Here is a 25,717-nt window from a genome sequence, read left to right on the forward strand (position 1 = left end):
GCCGGCGGCGGCGGCGGCGGCGGCGGCGGCTGCGGGCGAGCTCGCGGGGCCCGGGCCGCCCCCAGCCCCAGCCCGCCGGGCCCCGCCCCCCGCCGAGTGCATGAGGTTGACGCTACTTTGTTGCACCTGGAGGGAAGAACGTATGGGAGAGGAAGGTGCGCGGGGCGCGGGCCGGGCGGGGCGCCGACCGGGGGCCGGGCGGGCGGGGGCGTCGCGCCGGGGCAGCCGGGGGAGCGGGCGCACGGGAGGGGGCCGGGCCGGGCGGCCGCGGAGGCCGGGTCTGCCGCGAGGCCGCGCCCCTGCCTCCTCGGGGATGAGCTCGCCCTTCCCAAGCCCTCAGGCCCCTCCCTGACATGCTCCCACCCCGTTTCCCCCTCCTCGGCCCGGGTTGGGCCCCTCCTCTCTTTCATCCCCGCCTGCCTCCCCCCCCCCCCCCCCCGCTCGACCGACGACCACCCGGGAGGAGTTCCAGGCGCTGCCCGCCCGGCCCCGGCCTCCCTCCGCGTGCTCTGCCCACCCGGGGCTCGCACTGGGGCCATCCCTTATCCTGTCTATCCCGCCGGGAAGAAAGAGGGGCTGGGGAAGCCGCAGCCCTGGGTCCGAGCTGCCCGCCCAGCTCTATGACCTTGAGCCGGGGGCTACGTGCCAGGCCTCAGTTTCCCCGTCTTTACAATTGGGAGCTGGGTAGTTGACCCCCGGTACTGGTGGTTGGGGGCCCGCATGGGCAGAGCAGAGATAAGCCTCCTCTAGGGAACTGTCGGCAGTATCCGGGGGGGTCCCCCCCACCCCCTCTCCCTGCACCAAACCCAGTGCCTGCCATCAGTCTTGGCTGGGAGGATGACTCTCATCCTAGTCTCCTCTTCAGCCCCTTTCCCCTTCCTGGAGCCCAAGGATTGGGTTGCAGGACGGTTAGGGCATGAAGACTGCCAAGACTCCCTCCTTGGGGGGGTCCCCTTCCTGGGGTTTCCCCAGCAGCCATCACAGAGGCTCACCTGGTCCAATGCAGGTCCCATTTATGCCAGCCTCTCCAGCCCTGCCCTTCCCTAGGGCTCCTGTCAGCCCTCCCCCAGGCCCCTGAAGGCCTACTTGGGGCAAGGGCCCATCTCACTGTCACCTCTGCCTTTTGGTCCCTGCATCCTCATGGAGGACCAGGCTGTGGCCTGGGAGCCTGACTGTATGACCAGGCTTGCCCTCTTCAGGACTCAGTCTCCCGATCTGTACAATGGGGAGGAGCAGGTTTGAGAGATCCTCCAGGACCCACCCAGCTCCAAGGATACCAGGCCCCTGGAATGACTAAGCATGCCTAATGGCCGGCTTGAGGAGGTGCCAGGCGTCCCCAGAGCAGGTGTCTGGGAGTGCCCAGCTCTGCAGCCCTAGGCCCTCATAGGCCAAGGCATAGCTGGGACTCAGATGAGGCCAGCACCTCTGGGCTTCCTGCCTTTCTCCTCCTATGGGGGCTTCAGCTCTGGATATACCAACCCAGCCCTGTCCAGTCCCTGCCCTTTGAAGGTTCCTCTTCCTGGACGGGCAGGGGAGGAAAGGGACTGTGACAAGGGTGTCACCTGCTGCCTTATCTCTAAATCCTGCTGCTTTCTTTCTCCCAATTGACCTTGCCAGACAGGAGTCGACCCAGAAGAATGCTCCTGCTAGAGATTGGACGTCCGCTCCTCCTCTTCAGTTTACAGATAGGGAAACTGAGGCCCACAGAGGCTTCGCAAGTTAGCCCAGGTCTCAGCAAGACTCTCAGACCGGCGTCCTTTCTCCTTCTGCTAGGCACAGTGCCTAGGTGCTCTGTGTGTGTGCATGAGGATGTGCAGGTCCACGTGGGGTGGGCAGAGCAGGCTGGGCCTACACCAGACCGCGCCTCCGGAGAGCGAGTCCTGACCCCCTGTGTCCTTGCAGGAAGTGAGTTGCCCGTGTGTGCGAGCTGCGGCCAGAGGATCTATGACGGCCAGTACCTCCAGGCCCTGAATGCGGACTGGCACGCAGACTGCTTCAGGTAGGGCACGCTGGCTGGGGTGGGGGTGCCCTAAGCAAGGCCTGCCAGCGACAAGAGGCTGGGTCAGCGGTCCGGGGGACCTGGCTAGTCCCTCTGGTGCCGTCGTCTCTGGTTGTGACTTCCAGCAAGTCCGTGGCCTCAGTTTCCCCACCTGTAAAAATGAGGCATTTGGACTAGAAGGTCCCCAAGGGCCTTTCTGTTCTGTCATCCTAGATCTCTAAGGAGAGGATGGGGGAGACCTGCATTTCCACTGGTATTACTGAGGCCTACTGGCTCCTAGGCAGGGGGAGGCCGTGGAGGGCAGCGTGCTCCAGAGAAGGAAGGAAGATACAACCCAGGCCCCACTGTGAGCATGCACAGCCCAGTAGGGCCAGCCTTAGAGAGCTAACTCCAAGTGTCAGGGCTGTGGCCAGCCACAGGGAGACCCAAAGGTGGCCCAGCCACCCAGTAGGACCATCCTGAGAGGCAGGTGCAGGGGATGGCCTTAGAGTTAGCAGCACGGCCAGAACCGGGCTCTCAGAGACGTGAGATTTCCCGCATGGAGAAGTGTGGCAGGAAGCAGTTCCAGGCAACGGGCCTGGCAGGTGCCAAGGGTGCCGGGGTGACAGGGCAGGGCCAGTCAGTGAACAGCGGAGTTGAGGTGGGAAGGCATGGACCGCCAGCTAAAGGGGTTTATTTTAGGCAGTGGGAACCTCTGGCAAGGTTTGTTTGTTTTTCTTTAAGAACAACGTCCAACATTTTCTGCGATGCAGGAAGGGCCAGGCACCCTGCTAAGGACTTTGTCTAGTAGATTTTGTGTTGTCTCCATTACTGGGACCAAAGTCACACAGCCAGCGAGGGAAGTGAACACACAGCGCCCACCCTGGCTGGTGAGGCCAGAAGAGAGGCAGGTGCCAGGCCTGGGGCTCCCAGTCAGGCGTTCACAAAGAGGCCTTCAGGGACAAAGAGGGCTCTGGATAGGCGGAGAAAGCCACACGCCCCGAGACACATGGGAAGAGCTCATCTGGTTGGAAAAGAGCGAGCGGAGGAGGCAAGGTTGGGATCAATTTGTGAAATGACCCCAAGGCCAAGATAAGGACCTTCCAAGGTCAGTAGGGAGTCAGCCGAGGGTTTGCAGAAAGCAGGGGAGGGACGTGGGCGGAAGTGCTATTGAAAAATGCCATCCCAGTGGGCAGATGGCGGTGACTTGGCAGGGAAGGGACTGTCACAGTAGTTCAGGGATCTGAGCTCATAAGGCCTGACCTAGGACAGTGACTACAAATGGACAGAGGGGACAGTTCTGGCCAGTAGTCATATTAGCCGCTGTTAATCGGGCACTCTTAACGTTCCCCTTGACCCTGAACGACACAGGTTTGAACTGTGGCGGTCTACTTATATGCAGATTTTTTTACAGTACGCTACCATAAATGTCTTTTCTTTATGAATTTTTTAATAACATTCTCTAGCTTACTTTGCTGTAAGAACACGGTAGGTACTACGTATGACACACAAAATACGTGTAAATTGACTGTTGATGTTACAGGGAAGGCTTCCGGTCAACAGGAGGCCATGAGTAGTTAAGTTTGGGGGAGCTGAAAGTTGCCTGTGGGTTTGTGGCTATGCGGGGATCAGTGCCCCTAACTCCTGCATTGTTCGAGGGCCAACTGGATTTCATTAAGCCTTCACCATAACCCTGTGAGGTACCACGACTTGTGCAGTTTACATGCAAGCACGGGCTGGAGCCTGTGTCGGCCTCGCTCCCAAGTCACCGCAGAGGTGAAGAGGTGAGGGGTGCGGGAGCAGGGACTGGGGAATAGCAGGGGGAGCATCTGGAGTCGTCTGGGCTTTTGCCCTGGCTGCTGGGGAGGATGGCGCTCCTTCAGCTCTCCTGGAGTTGGGGACCGGGTCGATGCTGAGCTGTGCCCAGCCACGTCGCGTTGAAATGCAGCGGGCCATCCAGCGTGGCAGTGCCCGGCCCCCGAGCTGGTGAGGTGGCCTGAGACCCGTCAGAGGTGGGAAGGCTGGAGAGGCAGCTCCCTGGGGCCAGGATGCTGAGATGGTGGACGGATTGCAGGATGGGGCCGAGAGGAACCGGGAAGAACTTTGGGGGCCCCGGTGCTGAGGGCAGGGAGGGAGGTGGAATTTAGGGAGACACGGGGGGGACGGCCAGGAATGCGGCGACAGAAGCCACAGCAGGGAAGCGGGGGGGGGACAGGGGGAAAGGATCTAGCGTTGGAGGGGGTCCCTGCCCTGTGACCAGGAGACAAGTAGGGCCCCGGGTCAGGGCAGTAGGCAGAAGGCTGTGCCGCCGTCCCGGGTGTGATGGGGGTACAGGGGAGGCTCCCACAGTGAGAGGGGGCCCACAGGCAGTAAGAGCCACGGCGTCCGCATTCTCGCCTCCACAAGTGCTCCTGGCCCCGTGGTGTGCGGTTCTCCCAAAAGCCCCCAAATCTCAGCCAGGCCAGCAGTGTCCTCACCCCCGTGACCGTTACGAGGCACTGTCCGGGGGGAGTCACTGCTTGCCCGGGCCCCATGGCCACCTGGCACCGGGCTCTGGACTCTACTTGCTTTGCCCCTCAGAGCCTCTCGGTGCCATGACATGGGGCTGGCACCGGCTCCCGGGGCCCCGAGTTCCTCGCGATGGGCGAGTTGTGAAGGCACACGGCCTGCCTCTGGCATTAGCACAGGGGGTCACTGTCACCACAGGGCCCGCTCCTTCCTCAGTTCTGCCTGTCCCACCTCCTGTGGGCCCCGCCTCTCGGCAGGTCGCGGCCAGGCTGTGAGTGGTCCGAGCTTGGCTCTGGTCCAGCTGCTGGCCGGGGAGGTTCCTTCTCAGAAGCCGGCAGCACGATGGCCTGGGGCCACTGGTGACATCTCCCCGGAGGCAGGGTGGGCTGGGCCCCCGGTGAGGAGGGGTGAGCGGGCAGCGGGCACGGGGTTCAGAGCCTGGGCCGGGGTGCGGTCTCCCCCTCTCTGGGGGACCTTTCAGGCAGGGAGGACAGACCGTCCACGGAAGTCACCCTCTGTTCCCTTGGGAGCAGCACCGGAAGAAGCAGCTGCTTTGGAGCTTGTCCCTGTCCCCAGAGAGTCCGGAGCCTCCGGTGCCTTTGTCCAACCGGAGGCCGAGGGGCCTGGAGGGCGCTCTCTCAGGTGTGCAGGGCTGAGGGCGGAGTGCGGACCACCTCCTCCCTGCCTGCACCAGAGCAGAGCCCAGGCAGAAGGCCCCCCAACAGCTTCCTGTTGTGGGCCCAGACCAAGTCCTCCTCGGCCACAGGCTGCATCCTCCTCCCCTGCTGTGTGGCCACGCTGGCCCCACCCTCTGCAGCCTCCAATCCTGAGGGCCTGGAGTAGGATGGGGAAGCAGCTGGCCCAGCCACCCCTGCGCTGCCCCCCTGCTGCAAGGGATGCTGGCCCTAAGAAGAAGCCGCTTCCTCAGAGGAGCCAAGTAAGTCCAGAGGCCCCCCCCGCCCCCAAACTGGCCCAGACCTCAGGCAGGGCTCCTGGTGTGAGGGCCCCCTGGGGCCGGAGGCCACCATGGGGGCAGACCTACCTGGGACGGGGCTGCTCTGGGGGCAGGAGAACTGAAACTCCTTGGTCACTGTTGGCCGCCTGTTGGGGGGAAGCAGGCCGGCCGCTGCTGAGACTTCTGGCCCTGTGGTCCGGTCTCCCGGCGAAGCTGGTCCTCCAGCTGTTCTTCCTTCGCCCCTGGTTTCCAGGGATGTGGCCCTGGCTAGAGGGCATCCCTGGGAGGGATGGACCTGTCACTGCGGAGCTGGCCACTGCCCCCCCAGTGCAGCCCTCAGTCCCTGAGCCTGGCTCCGTGCCTGCCTGGCCCTGGGCCGTCTCTGCACACCCTCAGTGCTTGCTGCTTCTCCCTTGACATCCCTGCTGGGGGCAGCAGCATGTGTGGGGGCGCCCCTGAGAGCCCCACCTGCCTCCTCTGGCTGGGGGCCGGATATGGGCCTGAGAGGTGAAGGGATGGACAGGGACAGGGGCTCCTCAGTGCCTTCCACACGCAGAGGTACACTGAGGCCCTGAGTGCCGGCACCAAGCTGCTCTGTGAGCCTGGGCTGGATCCCCCGTCTGAGATGGAGGCCCAGCCGGCCGTGCCCCCCGGGAGCGGTTCTGGAGTGCTGGGGGTGGGACCTGCTCCAGGTGCAGTGTTCTCCGGGAACCACTTCCGTTCTCTCTGGGTCCAGCATTTGTGGCTGGCTGGCACGGGACCTCAGCCCTCGGGGTGATGGCAGAGGCTGGCGGTGCCGGCTGCCTGTCGGGGCACCCCAGCCGGGTGACTGAGCAGGCTTCAAGGAAGCAGTGACCCGGGAGCCTACTGCGCTCCCCCAGCCGTTGGGGGAGTCCGCGCCCCGGTCTTCCAGGGCTGCTGCAGTGGGGAATGTTGGTGCGGGATGCGGGGGTAGGAGTTTGCAGGCTGGAGAAGAGCATTCTCTTCCCCCAGAGGAAGGCGAGCCGCGCCGGAGCCCCCAGCAGCCCACCCACCCAGAGGCAGACGGGGGCCCTGCTGCCCGCAGCCTGGCAGCCAGCAGTGAGGGGGAGATTTCTTTGGGGACACTGCTGTGACGTGCTGTCTAGCCAGTGGAAGGGCAAAGTGAATCACTCACTGATGGCACAGGGCGCGCGGGCGGCGGGGGAGCCTCCCCAAGGTCACGGTGCAGTGCGCGCGCCCGCCTCGTGGCGGAGCCGGCTCCTCGGCCGCGCACCTTCCCGCCAGGTTAGAGGCCCCTGAGGGCGTGCGCTAGGGATCCCCCTCTTCCTGGGCGGCCGCCTTACTTGCCCCTTCGCCCACCCCGCAGTGAGATGCGCGCCCCCTAAGGGCACCCCGGGACTGGGGCCGCGTGTGCGGGGGCAGGAAGGGCTGAGGATGACGTCATGGCTCGGGGCCAGCGTGGCTTCCGCTGCCTCCTCTCACATCCCAGGGCGTCTCCGGAGGCCCGCCCTGCCCCACTCCCACCTTTCATAGGGAGAGCTCATCGGAGCCCCCCCCTCCTGGATGCACCCCCACCCCGGTGCATCTGAACCCGGGCATTTTGTGCCTTCTCCTCCCCAGCCCCCAGCCCCCGGCTGTGGTCCCCCGCCCCTCCCCTCAGGCTCCCAGACAATGGGGAACTGGCTGGATCCTCTTAAAGGGACAGTGTCCCACCAGCACTCTTGGCTGCCTTCCTCTTGTCCTCTTCATCCCCAGTTCCTAAAGAGCATCAGTGAGTGCCCTCAGTGCGACCACCCGTGTGCTGGCTGCAGAGGCTGAGGGTGCCCTGGCTGCTGGGCACGGGGCAGTCTCACTCAGGCCCCGGTCTTTGCCGCCCTCCCCTCTGCTGGATTGTTTCCTAACTGGGCGCGAGCTCTGAGCCTGGTACCAAGTCCCTGCCTGACCTTGGCACATGACCCAGAGTGCTCAGACAGCAGCGGAGTCAGGCAGATTCTCTGCTCACTGTGTATTCTGGCCCAGATGTACATATGCAGCCAGGACCCTCCATCAGGCTCTTCAAAACCCAGTGTGGCCCGTGCCCCTGCCGGCTGGCTCCCAGGGGGCATCGTGCATTTCTGCATTTGCTCATCCTGACTTAGCTGAGCTGCTGGTCCCCATCCAACTCACTCTTGGGTGGAAGGAAGCCAAGCATGTAGGTCTAGCTCCTGGCCTGTGGGATAACACAGAAGGAAGCAGGTGCATCATTTCGCCGCAGCTCCCTTCAGGGGCCCCAGCCCGGCCTCTCCCGCAGCCCCTCCCGACAGGGCAGGGGGTCCTGGCCTTGATGACCGCACACCTGGGTGTTCTGCATGCACTGCTCCTCTGAGGGCGGGTGCAGGCGCTGGGGCCCTGGTTGAGCTGGGGTGAGCAGGGCCAGGCCGAGCCCCCTTCTTGGGGCTGCAGCACCCAAGGGCTGGATAAGGTCTAGGAAACAAGGAGATCCTCTGTCTTCACTGATCCTGGCTGGTGTCTGCTGAGCCACATTCCTGCCTTATATCGTAGTAGAACAGGGAGTAGCTTGGCTCTGGGTCTGTGGCCTCCGTCACGTGACCTTGGGCATTTAGAGCCTCCAGAGTTCATCTGCCTCGAGGTGGCCAGTGTGGATTAAGTACATTTAGCCAAGACAGTGGGCAGGTGCCAGCATTTGGTAGCTCTTCACAGCTCCACCGGGTCACTGCCATCTGCATCAGCCCCACCCGAGTCCTAGGCACCCAGGTTCCATTTCCCCCCTCCACCGCGCTGGTGAGCAAGAGCAAGTCGTTTGTCTTCCCTGGGCCATCTCCCATGCCTGACAAGGGGCAGGGGCTCAGATGTGAAGGGCATCTCTCACCCTGGGAGTGGCAGGTCGGCCAGATGATCTGGCGCGGTGGGTGGTCGTCCAGGCTGTGCACTGCACAGAGGCTTCCAGCTGAGGGGCCAAGAGAGGCTGAAGCCATCCCGGACTCCACCTGCCAAACCCTGGGCCCCAGCACAGGCTTCTTCTGCCCGAGGAAGGCACATCTTTTTCTAATTCTTACAGAGGCACCTGCTGTGGGGAAAGGGGCTGGGCCAGACTAAGTCCCTGTGCCTCTTGCACCCAGGTGTTGTGAATGCAGTGCCTCCCTCTCGCACCAGTACTACGAGAAGGATGGGCAGCTCTTCTGCAAGAGGGACTACTGGGCCCGCTATGGAGAGTCCTGCCACGGGTGCTCGGAGCACATCACCAAGGGGCTGGTCATGGTAAGCGCCCCGCCCCACTCACACCCCACACCTGGTGCAGGCATGTGTGTGTCCTCACGGGTTTCCCCTACCCCGGCTCTCTTCAGTTCTCCTTTTCGCTGGCTCGGACTCCCCCCTGCCTTCTGAGCCCATTGGTCTGTCTGTGTGTCTCTGGAACCAGCATCCTAGAGCTGGTCAGCCAGGCCCCCAAAGTTGGCTTGGAGCTGCCCTTCCGAGAGGAGGCTGAGGGAGGGAGCTGTGGGGACTGAAGGGGTTGCTGAGCCGGGTTGTCCCTGCCACCCCCCCTGCCAGGTGGCCGGGGAGCTGAAATACCACCCCGAGTGCTTCATCTGCCTCACGTGCGGGACCTTCATCGGTGACGGGGACACCTACACGCTGGTGGAGCACTCCAAGCTGTACTGGTGAGTGTGCGGGCCCCCTCCTAACCTGGGGTGCCCACCCTGTCCCGGGTCTTCCACACCGGGGTCCTTTCCCTTCCCGCGTGGGGCAGGTGTTAATAGAAGTTCGGTGTAGAAGTCACTGAGAAATGACACGGTTGTCACACTGAGAACTCCCGCCTCACACGCCCGCTCTCCCGTGTCATGGAGGTGTGGTTCTGGCATGCACCCCGCAAGTTCAGACCCAGTCCCCAGCTAGCCCCACGTTCAAGGGTTCCCACAACCCCTCAAGTTTGAGAATTCACTAAGCGACTCCGAGAACTCAGGAAAGCCCCATACTTAGGATTACAGGGGTTTTTATAAAGGGCGCAGATCCCTTTGTATGAGGGCCAGCCAGCAGAAGTGACACGAAGAGCAAACTCTGGGAGGAGGTCCCCAAATGTGGAGCTTCCATGCACCCCCCCCGCCATGGAATCAGCACATGTGACACCCCTACCTGCCCTGGCGTCACCAGTTTTTATTGAGGTTTCATTATGTAGGCACCATTGATTGAATCATTGGGTGCATGATTAAACTTAATCTTCAGCCACCCCCGTCCCCACCCCACCCCCTCCCTCCAAGGTCGTGAGGCTGGGTCACAGGCCCCACCCCTCATCTAATCCCGTGGTTGGTTCTTTCTGGTGACTGGCCCCCATCCCACGTCCCCTGTTAACACAAGCTCAGGTATTCCAAGGATTTAGAGCCTCTTTCCCAGGAACCAGGACAAAGACCAGACAAATTTCTTTGTTATACAGTGCTGATAAAGCTGGATGTCCCGGGCGGCATGGCTTAGTCCCAAATGGGCTTTTAATGACTTCCTCCTGAACTGGATTTATCCACAGGCCTTTTTCTGGCCAGCTTACAGCATGACAGGAATAGAGGTGCCCAGAATGACTGAGCTCCAGAGAGGGGTAGGGGTTGGGCTGGATGTGCTCAGTTCCTGTTCCAGGCCTAGCGGGCAGCTACGACCCTCCTGTCACGGGGAGCCGGAAGGGGGGGTGGGGAGGAGAGAAGAGCCAGGGTCTGGAAGATGGGGGGAGTGGTGATGCTGGTGATTGTCCTGACACTCTTTTCTTCCCCCTCTGTGGGTCCCTACCACCTGTGGCCCTTGCAGTGGACACTGCTACTACCAGACCGTGGTGACCCCTGTCATCGAGCAGATCCTGCCCGACTCCCCCGGCTCCCGCCTGCCCCACACAGTTACCCTAGTATCCATCCCAGCCTCAGCTCATGGCAAACGTGGCCTCTCAGTCTCCATCGACCCCCCACACGGCCCGCCAGGCTGCAGCACAGAGCACTCCCACACCGTCCGCGTCCAGGGGTGAGTGTGGCTGTGGCCATGGGTGCTGGGGGCGGGGGGGGTGGACTCTAGGGCTGGGCAAGCATCTGGGCACCAATAGAACCCGGCTCTGACAACCTGGTGTGCCACATCCCTGGTCCAGTCATTCTTTTAAAAACTATGACAGGTGTTAGATAAAATATTAAAACTTTTTTAATCTATGTATAACCCAACAAGAAAGAGGAGTAACCAGGTCAAGGATAATCGATGCAGGGAGCCTAGGAGCGTCCCCAGAACCAGGGAAGACAGCCATGCCCTGAGGCAAATCGAAAATGAATGAACCTAAGCTTCAGTTTTTAAGTCCTTTCGTGGCTGGGCCTCTTGAAGCCCTGACCTGCTCGAGGAAGCCGGTCCCGCATTAGAGAACCCCTCCTCCATTAGGCTGAGATCCCAGAGGGCTCTCAGGGTGAGGATGAGTGAGAAACAGACCACACCTTCTTCCATCAGCCCCCCACTCCCAGAACTGAAAGATAAACTGATTTGAGCCTGAATGGAAGGGAGGGGGACTCTCCCCTGAGAATACATAAACTTGGGTTTGCAGACCAAATTCATATGCCTAGATGGCTCAAAAACCCGCAAGTCACAACTGTAAAAGTTTCAAGTACTTCCCAACTGGCACTGGTTCCCAGTCCCTGATAGAATCAGATGCAGATTTTTTTCATTGAATTTACTGAGCTAAGCGTCCCAAGGAAGATGGGCAATTCAGTGAAAAATCACTGAACGCATAAGGAAACAAGGCTCACTATGAGCGAGAGCCAGCAGAAACAACAGGAAGTAGAACCAGACCTACAGAACCTCCAGAGACTGGAATGATTGGAAACGATGTAAAATAATTACACTCAGTATGTTGTAATCAATAAGAGATGTTTGGAAAAAATGAGTAAAGAGCAAACAGATTTGGAAAAGAACCAAACAGAACCCCTAGAAACGAAATAATGGAAACCTCAGTACGAGGGTTTAACAGCGGAGTAGGGCTCTAAACTACCTAAGGGAGAAGCAGAAGCACAAAAGGATGAAAGCTGTGAAAGAGAGGTTAGGACACATGGAGGCCATTTGGCGTCCCAGGAGAAGCACGAGATGGTGGGAGGGAGGCAGTATTTGAAGATACAGTGGCCATAGAGAATAGACAAATCATCTTCAAAGGGGGGGCAGCTGATTTCTCAACAGTAACAGTGGAAGCTGGAAATAAGCGAAATGATGTGTTCAATGCCCTGAGCAAAAAATAACCATCAGCCTAAGATTCATTCTGTCCTTGATGAAAATACTCTTCCAGAAAGGGAGAGAAATAAAAACATGTTCAGGCAGACCAGATTCAGGGAACCAGGATTGGATGTGAGCAGGTCATCCCTAACGAAGGTTCTAAAGGATGTAGAAAAGGTTTGAAACACAAGAAGGAAGGCAGATAAAGGAGCCAGCCCAGTGGCCAGCACGCTATGTGACGCTGAGCAGCCCCCTGTCCTCTCTGGGCTTTAGGGTCTTCGTCCGTACAGGGAGGAAGTTGGGCACCTTGGAGCCTTCTAAGATCTCTCCTGGGCTTTGATGGACTCCTTGAGAAGTAGCTTTAAACGTCCCCCGAGTGGGCATGCGAGCCAAGCGCCAGCTTCCACGGGGTCCCGCGCACGCCTCTCCCACAGCTGTCCGGTCCCGGCTCCACGGCGAGGCGCTGGTCAGGAGGGGAGGTGGTGCCAGGGACGGATGCAAGGCCGGCAGCTACCTCGGATACACAAGCGGACAGACTGGTGAGAGAGACGGGGGGAACTCCCAGACCAGCTGCTCTCTCGAAACCAGGCAGGATTTTGGAAACAAAAAGCCAACAGCACCTTCTCCCTGCCTCCCTCGCTGGATGGGCATGCTCACCAGCCTGCATCTGCTGGCCCAGCAATTTCGGCCCAGAGCACGCCCCTCAGAGGAGCGGCCCAGCCTGCCCAGAGGCTGCTGACCCGATTCACTTGTTCGTTTTGAACGAGTCTTCGTGGACCGCTTTTCTTCTTGTCGATAGCGGCATCTGAAGGAAAGTTTAAATTCCCTCTGTGCCCCAGCCCCCTGCCGCCTTAGCAGGGGACTGAGGGGAGGCAGGGAGGCTAAGGAATATACTTGGAAGACCGTACCCACGAGAAGCGTGTATTGATGAAAGATACTCACTGTTTTTCAACCTTTTATCTGGAAATTTTCAAATTTACAGGAAATTTCCCAAAATAAGTACATTGAATACCTGCCCAGCCTTCACCTATGTTCACCAATTTTAACTTTTTTTTTTTTTTTGCCACATTTAGGGTATGTGTGTTTCCTCGTACACGTACACATCTGTATGTTTGTATGATTTCTTTATATTTACGTGTACACGTATGTACACGGTGCTGTTATTTACCAAGTCACTTTGAGAGTATGTTACGGGTGCTGTTGACCCTTCCCACCAAATACTTCACACATTCTTCTAAAAACAAGGGCATTCTCCTACATAATTTTCAGTCGTGTCTTACAGTGCAGTTATGACGTTGAAGAAATTTAACACTAACGTGATACTTCAATCCAGCACAGAGTCCACATTCACATTTTGCCAGTTTTCTCAACACCATCCTTTATGGCCATTTCCCTCCATCCAGGATCCAGTCCCTGACCTTACATGGCATCGAACCCTCGTGTCCCCTTCAGTCTCTTTGAATCTGTGACAGGTCCTCAGCTTTTCGTTGTCCTTCATGACCTTGACATTTACGAAGAGCACGGGCTGATAAGTAGAATGCCCCCCCCAGCTGGGTTCAGCTGCTGCGTCCGCTTTATCGGATTCAGGTTATGCATTCTGACCTGCTGCGGCATTCATGATGCCGTGTCCTTCCTGCATCCTCCGACCGGACCCACGAAGTCAATAAAGCATGCCCTTTATTGGGGATGTCGCCTTTGTTTACTTGGTTAAAGTACAGTCAGTTGTCTGCTGTCCGGGATATTGTTTTTCCCTTTGAAACATAATCAATAAGTCATTTGTGAGATTTGAATCTGTAAATACCCTGCCCCCGGCAGCCTGTCCCCACATGGTTTTAGCATCCGTGGTGGATTCTTAGCTGTATCACTTAACTTCTGCAATGGCTGCACGGTGATGACTGCCCAACTCTCTTCTTCCTTTCGCACAAATGACCTGCCTTTCCAGGGAAAGGCAGAGCTTCCCCCCCCCCCCGCCCCTGTGTGAGAATATACTCTTGATAACAGAGAATTTTTATGAAACTTTTTCTTTTTTTTTTTTTTTGAGAGAGCGAGTGCACACACGAGGAGGGGAGAGGGGCCGAGGGAGAGAGAGAAAATCCCAAACAGGCTTCACGCTCAGCTCGGAGCCGACGTGGGGCTTGATCTCACGACCCTGAGGTCATGCACGACCTGAGCAGAAACCAAGAGTCAGACGCTTAACCGACTGCGCCACGCAGGCGCCCCCTTATGAAACCTTTTTCTTAAAGTCCCCAGTCTCCTTTCTGTTCCACTCCCTACCCCTTCCCCATCTCAGGGCAGAGACAAAGTAGACATCCCTTAAGAAGCTTTCGTGAAGACAAAATGAAAACAAGGTAACCAAGGAGTTCAAAGAAGCAAGTAAATTTGGCAAATTGGCCATCCCACGGGTTCGAGAAGGGTGCCATCCTGTCTCTAGCCTGCAGCTGTGGCTAGGGTGGGCTGCTAGCCCTGTAATGCTGACTCTGGAAGAGTGGAAGGAAGCCTTAGCCTCATCTTGTGGGGCCAGTTTGGGAATCTGGAAGCCGAAGGATCCAGACCCTCTGAGGACTCATCTCGTGCCGCTCGTCTGCCTGAAACACACCGGGCAGTTGGAAGGCTCGGTCTGTCCTCCGTGGCAGAGACCGCACTCTGCCCAGCGGGAGCCCCTGAGCCTCCAGGATGGAGCAGCAAAGACCACTTCTCTCCACTTTCACACCCACAGCCGACATCCGTAATCAATGACAGAATTCTTCCCCACCAAACCAGAACTCCAGATTCTAGACCAGTGCCATCTGTCAGGGCATGCAACATAGAAATTAATTTGCCACCACACCCCGGTCTGATCCCCTCGGCCTTGGCTTCCCGTCAAGGCTCCAGGGGATAGGCGGGCAGGGGCCTGACCACTACTGTCTCTACGCACAGGGTGGACCCAGGCTGCATGAGCCCAGATGTGAAGAATTCCATCCATGTCGGAGACCGGATCCTGGAAATCAATGGCACGCCCATCCGGAATGTGCCCCTGGATGAGGTATGGGTCCCGAGTCTGGTGAGCAGGATTGGAGTGCCTTCACGCCTGACTCCTCCCCCACCACCTTGGACTCACCTGTCCGCGCATCCGCTCTCCCCAGATTGACCTGCTGATCCAGGAGACCAGCCGCCTGCTCCAGCTAACTCTTGAGCACGACCCCCACGACACGCTGGGCCATGGGCCGGGGCCTGAGCCCAGCCTCCTGGCCTCCCCAACTCATACTCCCAGCGGGGAACTGGGCAGCTCTCCCCGGCAGAAGCCTGTCTTGTAAGTCAGCGCCGTGCCTTGTCGTATCCAGATACTTCCACGGACGCCGGGCCTCAGGGGGATGGGGCCTGGCCCTTGCTCTCCAGGAGCTCCCAGTCCGGTGGGCGAGTCAGCCTTGCAGGAAAGCAGGCCAGCAGGGGGTGCAGAGAGCTAAGACGGGGTTATGAGAGGTGGGAAAGCAGGGGACCCAGCTCCCCCGGCTGGGGGTTACAGAGCGCTCCCAGGGCGGACCGGCGCCCTGGCTTCAAGGAACAGCAGGTAGGTAGCTCAGGACGATGGGAGCATCGACTGTCGTTGGGAAGGGGTGGGCCCCCTAAAGGGCGTGTTTCAGAGCCGCTCTGGTCCCCTGTGCCCAAGGGTGCCCAAGCCGAGAGATGGCTCGCGGGCCATTGCGGGGTCCAGGCAGGAAGTGCCAGGGACCCCATACTCTCTTGAAGGGAGGGGGAGCACAAGGAAGAAACCCAGAGGCAGCCTGATCCTCACTCCACTCACCGTGAGGCCTGCTCAGGACTCCGGGCAAAGATTTTTGGGGGATACCTTCTGGGGAAATCGCGTTTACTCTAAGAAACGGTGGTGGTGAAGGCCTGTAGTTGCTCCTTGCATGCGTTTGTCAGGAGTTCTAGCTGCCCTGTGGAGCCAGCTACACGGCCGGCCTACGGCCTCCTGGCCAGGCTGTCTGTCTCCGCACCCCAGGGCCTGGCACCTGAATGCTGGGAGACAAAGCATCTGACCTGGGCTACCAGGCAGAGAAGGCCAAGGGCAGACGGTCCTGCAGAGGCCACCTGCAGGATGGCAGGCCTAGGGCACGGCTCTGGGTGCTGGCGTCAGGATGGGGCGAGAGCCTTACGACCGCCCAGGAGATCCGCCCTGTGCCACGCTGTCCCGCACCGGGGTGGGGGTGCTGATTGTACGTGGACTGGCGTGGATGGGAGCGTGGCAGGCAGGAGGAAGGGGTCAGGGCTGCTGGTGCCCAGCTGCCCCGTAGACCCTGAGCACGGCGTGTGCCTCCCCAGGAGGAGCTACAGCATCGACAGGTCTCCGGGTGCTGGCTCACTGGGCTCCCCAGCCTCCCAGCGCAAGGACCTGGGGCGCTCCGAATCCCTGCGCGTGGTCTGCCGGCCACACCGCATCTTCCGGCCATCGGACCTCATCCATGGGGAGGTGTTGGGCAAGGGCTGCTTTGGCCAGGCCATCAAGGTACGAGGTGGGCCTGTGCAGGGGTGGGGCCGGGAGTGGGAGCGGGGGACGGTCCAGGTGAGACCCTTCAGTCCTCCTGCCTCCCTCCACTGCCTCCAGGAACCCACAGTGGAAGGGGCACCCGGCTTCCAGACTCCCTAGCCCGTACTCTTGCCCCTCTGGGCTTCCCGGAGCTGGTTAGGGGGAGGGGACTGCCTTCAGAGAGACCCCAAACCTTATGTGGAGGACGTGGTTGGAAGGTGGGGGGGTGGGAGGGTGACCCAGGCTGATCCAGAAGGCTCCCTCCCCGGGGGCCCTGTACTGAGCCTGAGGCCAACCCCTCATGGCCCCTCCACTGCTCACCCCCTCCCACGCTCCCCCAGTAGAGACCTAAGCCCTTCCCTGGCTCTGATGTCCCCTGGCTGTGACCAGGCTGGAAGGTTCAGGATCATACAGAAGGTGCCCATCAGGCCCTGTGCCTGGTCCCCTTCCCGGGGGGGGGGGGGGGGGAGATAGTCCTTGGCACAGCCGCCATTCGACCTCCAGGAGACCGCCCAGCAGAGCAGAGGACAGAGAGCTGGGCCCTGGGTCGGCGGTCCTGGACCTGAGCCCCAGCCACCGCCTGCCCTCCTGCTGGGTGACCTTGGACGCTCTCGGCAGCCTCCTGAGGCCCCACTGCCTCATCTGTGAGGGAATCAATAAGTCCTGCCCCTCGGGGGCTGGGGGCATCACCTGAAATGCCCACGAAGAGCTTCAAGCCGGGTGTGTCCGTCTCCCCCGCAGTTTTGGGGTGCGGCTAGGGCCTCCTACAAGGCAGGCAGAGAGCAGAGCCTCTGTCGGTACTGAGTCGCCGTGCCTCGGTGTCCCCACACAGGTGACGCACCGGGAGACGGGCGAGGTGATGGTGATGAAGGAGCTGATCCGGTTCGACGAAGAGACCCAGAGGACATTCCTCAAGGAGGTCAGTGAGCAGAACTGCCACCCCCTCAATGGAGAGGGGTGACACGGGGTTCCGGGAGGATGGGACGCTCGAGCCACACACTGGAAGAAGAGAGAGTATCTCGCCAGGAGAGCGAGAGGGGCAAGGGCATCGCTGGGGGTGGGCGCAGCGCACGCAGACCGCACGGTGGCCGGCGGGTGTGGCGTGGGCCGGGCGGGCGGGGACTCGTCCACCTTCGGGACCGGTGGTGGCCTCTGGCGGGGCAGCGGAGGGAGAAAGAGACTGGGGCACAGCCCCCGGCCTAGCCTGTCTGCACCCCACCAGGTGAAGGTCATGAGATGCCTGGAGCACCCCAATGTGCTCAAGTTCATCGGGGTACTCTATAAGGACAAGAGGCTCAACTTCATCACGGAGTACATCAAGGGGGGCACCCTCCGGGGCATCATCAAGAGCATGGTGAGTGCCCGGGCAGAGCCCCCACCTGCTGCCCCGTCCCCGCCACCAGCACTGTGGGCCCTGGGCAGGCAGCTGCTCTCTCGGCCCCCTCGGCCCCTTCAGCGGGCTTGGCCTCCGGTCTCCAGGGCCCTCCAAACCCTGATTCTGAATCAGACAGGGAGCCACCAACTCCCAATTAAAGCTCGCATCCAGAGAGGGCAGCAGCTTCGCCGAGGGGACACACAGGCTGTTTCGGGGTGGCCGCCCTGTGGACCCCCGGCCTGGCCCAGAGCATCCAGACCCAGCCTTACCTGCCAGGGGCGGAACACCTCAGGAAAGGCACCTTTGTTACCTCTCCTCTGGGAGCCTTTTTACTATTTGCTATGTTCTGCAAAATTCGGAACTTTGTTGAAGGCCTTGGAGAAAAATTGCAAATGCAAACTGAGAACGTATTTGGGGAGGAGCTTGTAAGCACCTGGTGCTCTCGGACGGTGCCCCAGCTCGGCATCCCCCTGAGCCCAAGCGCTCCTGTTCCCTTCCTGCACCCCAGATGCCTCCCTCCCTCAGGCTGGGTCCCTGCAGGCCCCTAAGGTGCGACTTCTCAGAAAGAATTCTGTGGTCAAGTACAATTTGGAAACGCCGGGCTACACCCTCTTGGGCGTCCTCACTGCACTCTGGTCTTTTATATGCTCTGATGTCCTCACCCCCCACTTGAGGTCTCCGGCGGGGGTGGGGGGATGGGGTGAGAGAACCAGGCGTCTCCCCGGATGAACTGAGCCCAGAGCCCTACTCGCTAGTGCTCAGTAGGCGCTCTCATTGGCCCCGTCTGTCTCTGCCCATACAGGAAAGTAGGTGCAGATTTTCTAAAAACCTGAAAGAATGGGATTGTGTTGAAGATAGAGGGTTTTTTCCCCCAAAGAGCTGGATCGGGAGCTACAGAGGAGTATCCCCCGCTTTATGTTTGAAATCACGTACCGGAAAATGACGTTTTTGAGTTAATCCACCCACACCCCTTAGATGTGGACAGGTGTGGGGGCAAGAGAGAGTTGGGGGGTGGGGGTCATTGGACTCTCCGGGACACCTGCTGCCTTGGCTTCTCTCTGCCCCAACCGTTCTGCCACCGTGACCCCGCTGGCCCATCCTGGCCCCTTCTCTCCTGCCCCCTCAGGACAGCCAGTACCCGTGGAGTCAGAGGGTGAGCTTTGCCAAGGACATCGCTTCAGGGATGGTGAGTAGGCTTGGGGAGGGGGTGGGAGGGAGTGGGGGCTGGGTGATCTGCCCCCGCTTATGAAAAGATTCTGTCCCACTAACCTAAAACTTGACGAGGAAGTCAGAGACGGAAGCTATCAGGAAGCTCTGAGAAAGAGCAGGGGGGATCAGATGGGGATGGGAAGAGCACCCCTCACTCGCCCGATTGGGGCAGCCTCTGGGAAGCCAGGGCTGGGCAGGGCTGGGCTGGGCTGGGCCGGGACCCCTCAGCACAGCGGCCTCCTGACCTCCATGCCCCCTGCCCCCAGGCCTACCTTCACTCCATGAACATCATCCACCGGGACCTCAACTCCCACAACTGCCTGGTCCGAGAGGTGAGCCGCCTGGGCCCGGGGAGGGAGACCGCAGGAGCCCCGCCCTGCACACTCCTAGCCTCGGGGGCCCTTTCGGAGACCGGGGTCCGGGCTCGCCCCCTCCACTCCTCCTCGGGCCGTCCGGAAGCAGTGCTAGGAGGCAGACGGTCCCGGCTCGGCCGTTTACTTGGAATGTGGCTCCAGCCCTCTGAGCCGTCAGCATCCCAGGTTGTTAGGAGGCTCTGAGAAACGGGTAAAGGAGAAAGTGCCGGGTCACCTGTGATGGCTTGTGAGCGTGGTGTTGCCAGAACAGTCCACGGCAGGGCGGCCAGGCCTACCGCACGCAGCAGGAATCCTGCAGGCCTGGAGCGGGGCCTGGGCCGGCCTCTGAGAGGCTCTAGGGCCACATACTGAAGTGGGGAAGTGCGGGGTGGCGGGGGGAGGGCGGCGAGCCCAGGGTCTGAAGGGTGGGGACGGAGGGGACCATAGGCTGTCCACAGGAGGCAGCGGGGGGTGGCCGACCATGCCCAGCTGGAGACGTAGGACACGCACATCACAGAGAACCACAGACTGGATGGCTTGGAACGACTGAAATGCACTCGCAGGGTTCAGGAAGCAAAAGGTCCTGAACCAAGGTGTTGACAAGGTGGGCTCCTTCTAGAGGCTCTGAGGGAGAATCTGTGCCATGCTTCCCTCCTGGCTTCTGGAGGCTGCTGGTGCCGCTTGGCATTCCTTGGCCGGCAGCCACGTCATTGCAGCCTCTGCCTGAGTCTCCCCCCCGTGTGTCCTCTTCTTACAAAGACAGCAGGCACTGGATTTAGGACCCCCTCCCCCCCCAGACCTAGCATAACCTCATCTGAACTAGTAGTATCTGCAAAAGTCCTGTTTCCGAATACAGTCACTTAGAGAACCTAAGTGGACATGAATTTGGAGAAGGAGACTCTTCATCACACTACAGGCAGGTTGAAATCCAGGCCTGGAGGAATAAGTTTCTCCAGGCAGGCTTTTGCCAAACGAATTCAGTACAGGAAGTGTTTCAGGCCTGGCGGTATGACAGGAAGCAGTGAGTTGGTCACCCTGGAGTCGGCGGGGCAGGGGGTGGGGGCGGGGGTCTCAGCCCACTGGGAATTTCCAGGAGGCTCTGGGGGCTCGTGGGCTCAGAAAGCAATGGGGGGAAAGCAGTGGGCAGTGAGCACAGACAGGTGGGCGAGGCTGGAGCCCTCTCACACTGCTCCTGCTGGCATTGAGCGTCACCGCAGGGCTGAGCCCATGTGGTGTGCAAGGCCGGGAAAGGGTGACCTGTCACAGCTTCCACTCCGCAGCAGGGGGCAACCCCTGAGAATCTGATGAGAGTTGTGAGCTCCCCCCCCGCCCCCGCATCCCCAGAATCCATCTCTGCACAAACCAAAACCTCTGCCTACCATTTGTGGCCTCTGAGAATCCGGTGGTCACCCTTGGCTGGTCTCCCTGGAGCTGTCTCCCATAGCAGGGTCTGGGCCCTACCGTACCATTAGTCCCTGGGGGACTCTCCAAAAGTGGAGGCCCTCAGAGGGATGGGGCGGGAATCAGCGCTAGAACAGTCCTGGCGGACCCCGCGCATGCTCAGCCCCTTCCACCTGCTGTCTTTGTAGTTTTCTCTAGGCAGCTGTCCGCGTTGGTGTCACTCCCAGAGGCGACAGAGTCCTTCCCTTCAGAGTGAGCCTGGTCCTAAGCCCCGCCTGGCTGGGGCCCTGCCGCCTCCACCTCTGTGCCCACTCCTCGGTGTCCGGGCACCGTGGCCAATCCTGGGGCTGGCACGTAGGGTCCGTTAGAGGACCTCCCCAGCCCCCTGACTTGGCACCAGTGCCCCAGGATTCCCTGCCTGCCCCCCGGCCTTCAGGGGGGCCCCCTCCCTGATTGTCCCATCTTGCGGGGGACACACAGCTGTCAGCATCTCCACTCCGCGGGGTTCCGGGCCTAGAGGGGCTCCTGCAAACCGAAAACAGTGGAGCTGACCAGCTGGATGGCCTTGGGCAACTTTCTTAACTTTTCTGGGCCTGAGTAATATCATGTGTAAAGTGGGGATAAAAACAACATGCACCTCCCCAGACTGTTGGAGGGAGGAGTAAGAGAGAAAGCTGTCCGGGGCCAAGCAGAGACCTGGGTCTTGAATGAGAACCACCACCTCCCTCGCACAGCCGGGTGGGCCCGGCGCCCTAATGGGGCGGACACAGTACTCCCAGGCCCCCAGGTGTCCGAGGCGTGTCCTCGGAGCCGTCTGCGCATCGGGCCCGGCTAGGCGTAGGGTGCGCGGGTGGTGCCAGGAGCTTGTCTCAGTGAGGCCCCGCTTCCTTGTCACCTCAGAACAAGAACGTGGTGGTGGCCGACTTCGGGCTGGCCCGGCTCATGGTGGAAGAGAAGACACAGCCCGAAGACCTGCGAAGCCTCAAGAAGCCGGACCGCAAAAAGCGATACACGGTGGTGGGCAACCCCTACTGGATGGCGCCCGAGATGATCAATGGTGAGTGCGCCGGCCCGCCCGTCACATCTGCCCAGGCCCGGCGGGTCCAGGCAGGTCTGCGGCTCCCCCAGTCCCCGGCCTCCGCCTCCTCCTCCTCGGCTCCCTCCTTGGGTCCTGTGACTCCTTTCCTGTCCCGATGTAACAAATCACCACCCACTTGCCTTAAAAACCAAATTACCACCTAGTTCTGGGAGTGGGAAGTCAGCGTCTGTCTCGCCGGCCTGAAGTCAGGTGTCGGCTGGGCTGGGCTCCTTCTGGAGGCTCAAGGGGAGAACCTGTTTCCCTTCTAGCCTCTAAAGGCTGCCTCCGTTCCTTGGCCCGAGGCCCCTGCCTCCGACGAAGGCTAGGACCCTGGCACCTTCTCTGACCTCTGGGTCCATTGTCAGGTTTCCTTCCGTGTCTGCCTCCCTCATAAGGACCTTTGTGGTTGTATCGTCCTCTGTCCATCTCCAGATCCTGAACCTAATCACACCAGCAAGTCCCATGCAAGGCGACATCTTCACGGGGCCCAGGGAGTAGGTGGTGGACAGCCTGGCCCGCCCGGGGCTTCTCTCCCACTCCATTTCTTTTTCATCAGGCCCGTCACCCAGTGACCCACATTTGGCCCACACGGTGCGCTATAAAGCCCCCGCCTGGGCAGGTGCACACATGGGGTCATGGCGGGCAGGGCCAGGGGCATCTTGGCACCAACCCCACCCAGAGTTAACATAACCGCTGACTTAACCTGCAAAATGGGGCTCCCTGCTTTTAGGGGGGGCTGTGAGGCTCAGCTAAGGTTTGTAAACTCGTCAGAATCTGACACGTGAGAGCAGCCGTACGGGTTGTTTTTAATGTCCCACGGTAGATGGTCTTATTCCCCACGTCACAGCTGAGGAACCCAAGGCTCAGGGTCTGTGCCCATCCCTGGGGCTGCCATCAGCAGATTTCCCCCAACTGGGCGGTTTAAAACAACAGAAATGTATTCTCTCATAGTTCTGGAAGCCAGAAGTCAGAAATCCAGGAGAGCCATGCTCCTTCCAGGGATCTGAGGGGAGAACCCACTCCTTGCTGCTTCTAGCTGCCGGTGGCGGTCTCGGGCTCGTGGCCCCCCCCGCCTCTCCCGTGTCTCCTCCTCCTCAGTCTCTCTTAGGACACTTGTAGTGGTGCTTGGCGCCTGCCCAGATAATCTAGGATTCTCTCATCTCGAGATCCTTAGCGATCATATTGGCAAAAACCTTTTTTTCAATAAATGGTTACACGTCCCAGGGGTTTGACATGGATATTTTTCAAGGCCACCACATGGTCCATGACTTGCTTGGAGTCACAGCTGGTCAGTGGCCGCGCTGGGCCTGGAACCCCCTGCCCAGGGCTCTCATCCTCATCCCCCAAAGGTTTGCTCAGACCTGGTGGGGTCAGGGGGGTGAGGGGGCAGAGTCTAACCCCTGGTCCCTTGGAGGCTGCTGGCCTCCACCTCCTGGCCTCGGCCGGCGATCCAGCCTCACCTGCTGACAGCCGGTCTCTTCACCCAGGCCGCAGCTATGACGAGAAGGTGGATGTGTTTTCCTTTGGAATCGTCCTGTGCGAGGTAGGTCCAGGGGCGGGCGGCAGTTGGCATGAGGCTTGGTGGCTCCTGTCCACTCCCGGGCTGCAGGCTGCAAGTCTGCAGGGGCCCCAGGTCGGGGGGGAGCTCCTGGGAACAGGGCTGCCCACAGCAACCTCCACCCCTGGGGGGCGTGGTGGTCAGGCGGGTGCCAGACCAAGTGTGACCTGTTCCCAGCCCCAGGGAACCCTCCCCCGCCCCCTGCCCCCATGGGTAACTGCTGGGCCTTGTGCGGGACAGATCATTGGGCGGGTGAATGCAGACCCTGACTACCTGCCCCGCACCATGGACTTTGGCCTCAATGTGCGAGGCTTCCTGGACCGTTACTGCCCCCCAAACTGTCCACCGAGCTTTTTCCCCATCACCGTGCACTGCTGTGATCTGGACCCTGAGAAGAGGTAAGTGCGGTCGGGGCTCCGCCAGGAGCAGCCCTAGGGGTGGGGCCGGTCCCCCCCCTGCGGAGCAGAACCCACCACCCCACCCACGCGTCACCCCAGGCCCTCCTTCGTGAAGCTGGAGCAGTGGCTGGAGACCCTCCGCATGCACTTGGCCGGCCACCTGCCACTGGGCCCGCAGCTAGAGCAGCTGGACAGGGGCTTCTGGGAGACCTACCGGCGCGGCGAGAGCGGACTTCCTGCCCACCCCGAGGTCCCTGACTGAGCCCCGGCCGCCCCCGTCCCCACCGCCGGCACCGCACTCCTCTGCGGGTCGCGGCCGGCTGTGGAGCCCTCAGCCAGGCGGCAGGCGCCCAGACTCCTCCCCCAGTGCCAGGCCCCGACTGGCCTCCTCCGTCCCAGGGGCCGTGGCCCCTGCCCCATCTCTGCCCCTGGCCCCAGAGCTGGCCTGGCTGCATACACACCGTCACCTCGCCCTGCCTTACCTCTGTCTTGGTGGGGCCAACCCCTCTCGCTTCTCCTCGCATGAGCTGGAGGGCCCGCGTGAGTCCCGCCCCATCCTGCACCCCGCCGCCCCCAGCCGTCCCATGCACACCCCATCTGTCCGCAGCCCCTCTGAGGCCGGGCTGGTAGACAGCCTCGGCCCGGGCCCACTGACGGCTGGGTACGTAGGGGAGGGCGCGGGGTGGGGGAGAGGCCACATTGCTGGGGTGCGTCAGCCCCCTGGCGGGGTGTCTCAGTAGCCACAGGTATTGATAATTACCCAAACCCCCAAACACAGAGAGGTCTGCCCCCGTGGAACGGAAGTCCCCGGTCGCTCAGCCGCAGGCCTCTCTTGCTTTGGGTCTCCCATTTCTTTCTTGAAGCCACTTTAGTGAGAAGCAGGTACCAGGCCTCAGGGTGAAAGGAGGGTCCGCTGGGGGAGAGGGGAGTCGCGTCCCTGGGTCAGAGCTGCCGGGCGGAGCCACAGAGGGACGCTGGGCCGAGCGACGAGGCAGGTGTCCACCAGCATCCCAACCCCCGCAGTTCATCTCGGTACCCCTCCCGGGCTTCTCCCCCAGGCTCCCCCCGCCACCCATGGCCCTCTGTCCTCTGGGTTCTTTCTGTGTAATCTATTTTTTAAGAAGAATTTGTATTATTTTTTCATACGGCTGCAGCAGCTGCTGTCGGGGGGCTTGGGGTTTTATTTTTCTGGCGGGCGGGGGTGGGGGGGCCATTTTGTCACTTTGCCTCAGTTGAGCGTCTAGGAAGTATTAAAACTGTGAAGCCTTCTCAGTGCACTTTGAACCTGGAAAACAATCCAAACAGGCCCATGGGACTACGAGTCCGGGAGGTGGGACGCGTCCCCTCCGTCCAGGAGTCGTGATGTCTAAAGAACAAAACCCAGACTCAGAACAATAAAGTAAATTCCATACTCCCCACCCAGATTCCCCGTTGCCATGTGTGTCTGGGGCCCCCGAGGATCCAGGAACGAGAGCGGCCCTTTGTGACTAGAAGCCCGATGGGAAGGCAAGAGTGGAGGGCAGGTGGGGACAGGCGCAGGGCGGGAGGGGGGGGACCGCCCAGCCACTCGAGTGGAGACTTCTCCAAGGCTGGGCTTGGGAGCGGGGAGATACTAGGGAATGTATTGCTTTCATATAATAGTAAATGTTCTCTTCTTTCTAAAACTTAAGGGATCCAGTCAGGAAAACAAATCGCACTAGCTCTTTGAAATAGCGTTTGATACAGGGGATTGTTTAACGCAGCGGCTGAAAGACGGTGGAAGGGTAGAAAGCAGATACTGGGCTAACCAGAGATGGTGAACTTCGGGAAGCAGCTTCCGCGCCCCTGGCAGGGGCATTTAGGAAAAGAGGGGGTTACTTTAGCCATCTGGGGTTGGCATATCAAATCACCCCTTAAACTCAGTGGCTTGAAAGAACAGTGATCGCTCGTGACTTTGTCAAGAATTTGGGAGCAGCTTGGGTGAGTGGTTTTGGTCACATACTGTCTGGGCTGCAGTCCTCTGAGGACGTGACTGGAGCTGGAGGGTCCGCTTCCTCCCATGGCTGCAGGTCGCTGCTGGCTGCTGACCAGAGGCCTCAGTGCCTGTCAGGGCCTCTCCACAGGGCTCCCTGAGTGTCCCCGCAGCATCCTCTAGAGCAAGCATCCCAACAGAGCCAAGCAGAAGCTCCACTGCCTAGTCTCAGAAGTCCCAGCATTACTTCC

At 60.4% G+C, this 25,717-nt stretch overlaps 1 protein-coding gene and 1 long non-coding RNA gene across 3 annotated transcripts in view; one reads left to right on the forward strand and one right to left on the reverse strand.

Moving 5' to 3' along the window:
• The first annotated feature begins 40 nt into the window (after nt 1-40).
• Nucleotides 41-24,933, forward strand: LIMK1 (LIM domain kinase 1). 2 transcript variants are annotated; one of them, XM_036112583.2, is made up of 16 exons: nt 41-155; nt 1,903-1,999; nt 8,543-8,681; nt 8,973-9,082; nt 10,212-10,418; nt 14,553-14,658; nt 14,759-14,925; nt 15,939-16,122; nt 16,976-17,062; nt 17,366-17,497; nt 18,645-18,704; nt 18,994-19,059; nt 21,382-21,538; nt 23,047-23,102; nt 23,358-23,515; nt 23,615-24,933. In XM_036112583.2, exons 1-16 carry the CDS (start codon nt 101-103, stop codon nt 23,775-23,777), a joined length of 1,944 nt encoding a protein of 647 aa, XP_035968476.1. In that variant the 5' UTR covers nt 41-100; the 3' UTR covers nt 23,778-24,933. The 2 variants fall into 2 exon arrangements, with proteins under 2 accessions (XP_035968476.1, XP_035968477.1); XM_036112584.2 differs by lacking the exons at nt 41-155; nt 1,903-1,999 and adding an exon at nt 5,222-5,423.
• The window catches only part of LOC118548640 (uncharacterized), a 55,896-nt gene continuing 42,757 nt past the window's right edge, over nt 12,579-25,717 (reverse strand). Inside the window, exon 7 of the long non-coding RNA XR_013448729.1 lies at nt 12,579-13,387. This is a non-coding gene — a long non-coding RNA (uncharacterized LOC118548640). The remainder of the gene's footprint in view (nt 13,388-25,717) is intronic.

Source organism: Halichoerus grypus, chromosome 6 (genome assembly GCF_964656455.1).
Source record: "Halichoerus grypus chromosome 6, mHalGry1.hap1.1, whole genome shotgun sequence".
Classification (NCBI taxonomy): Eukaryota; Metazoa; Chordata; class Mammalia; order Carnivora; family Phocidae; genus Halichoerus; species Halichoerus grypus.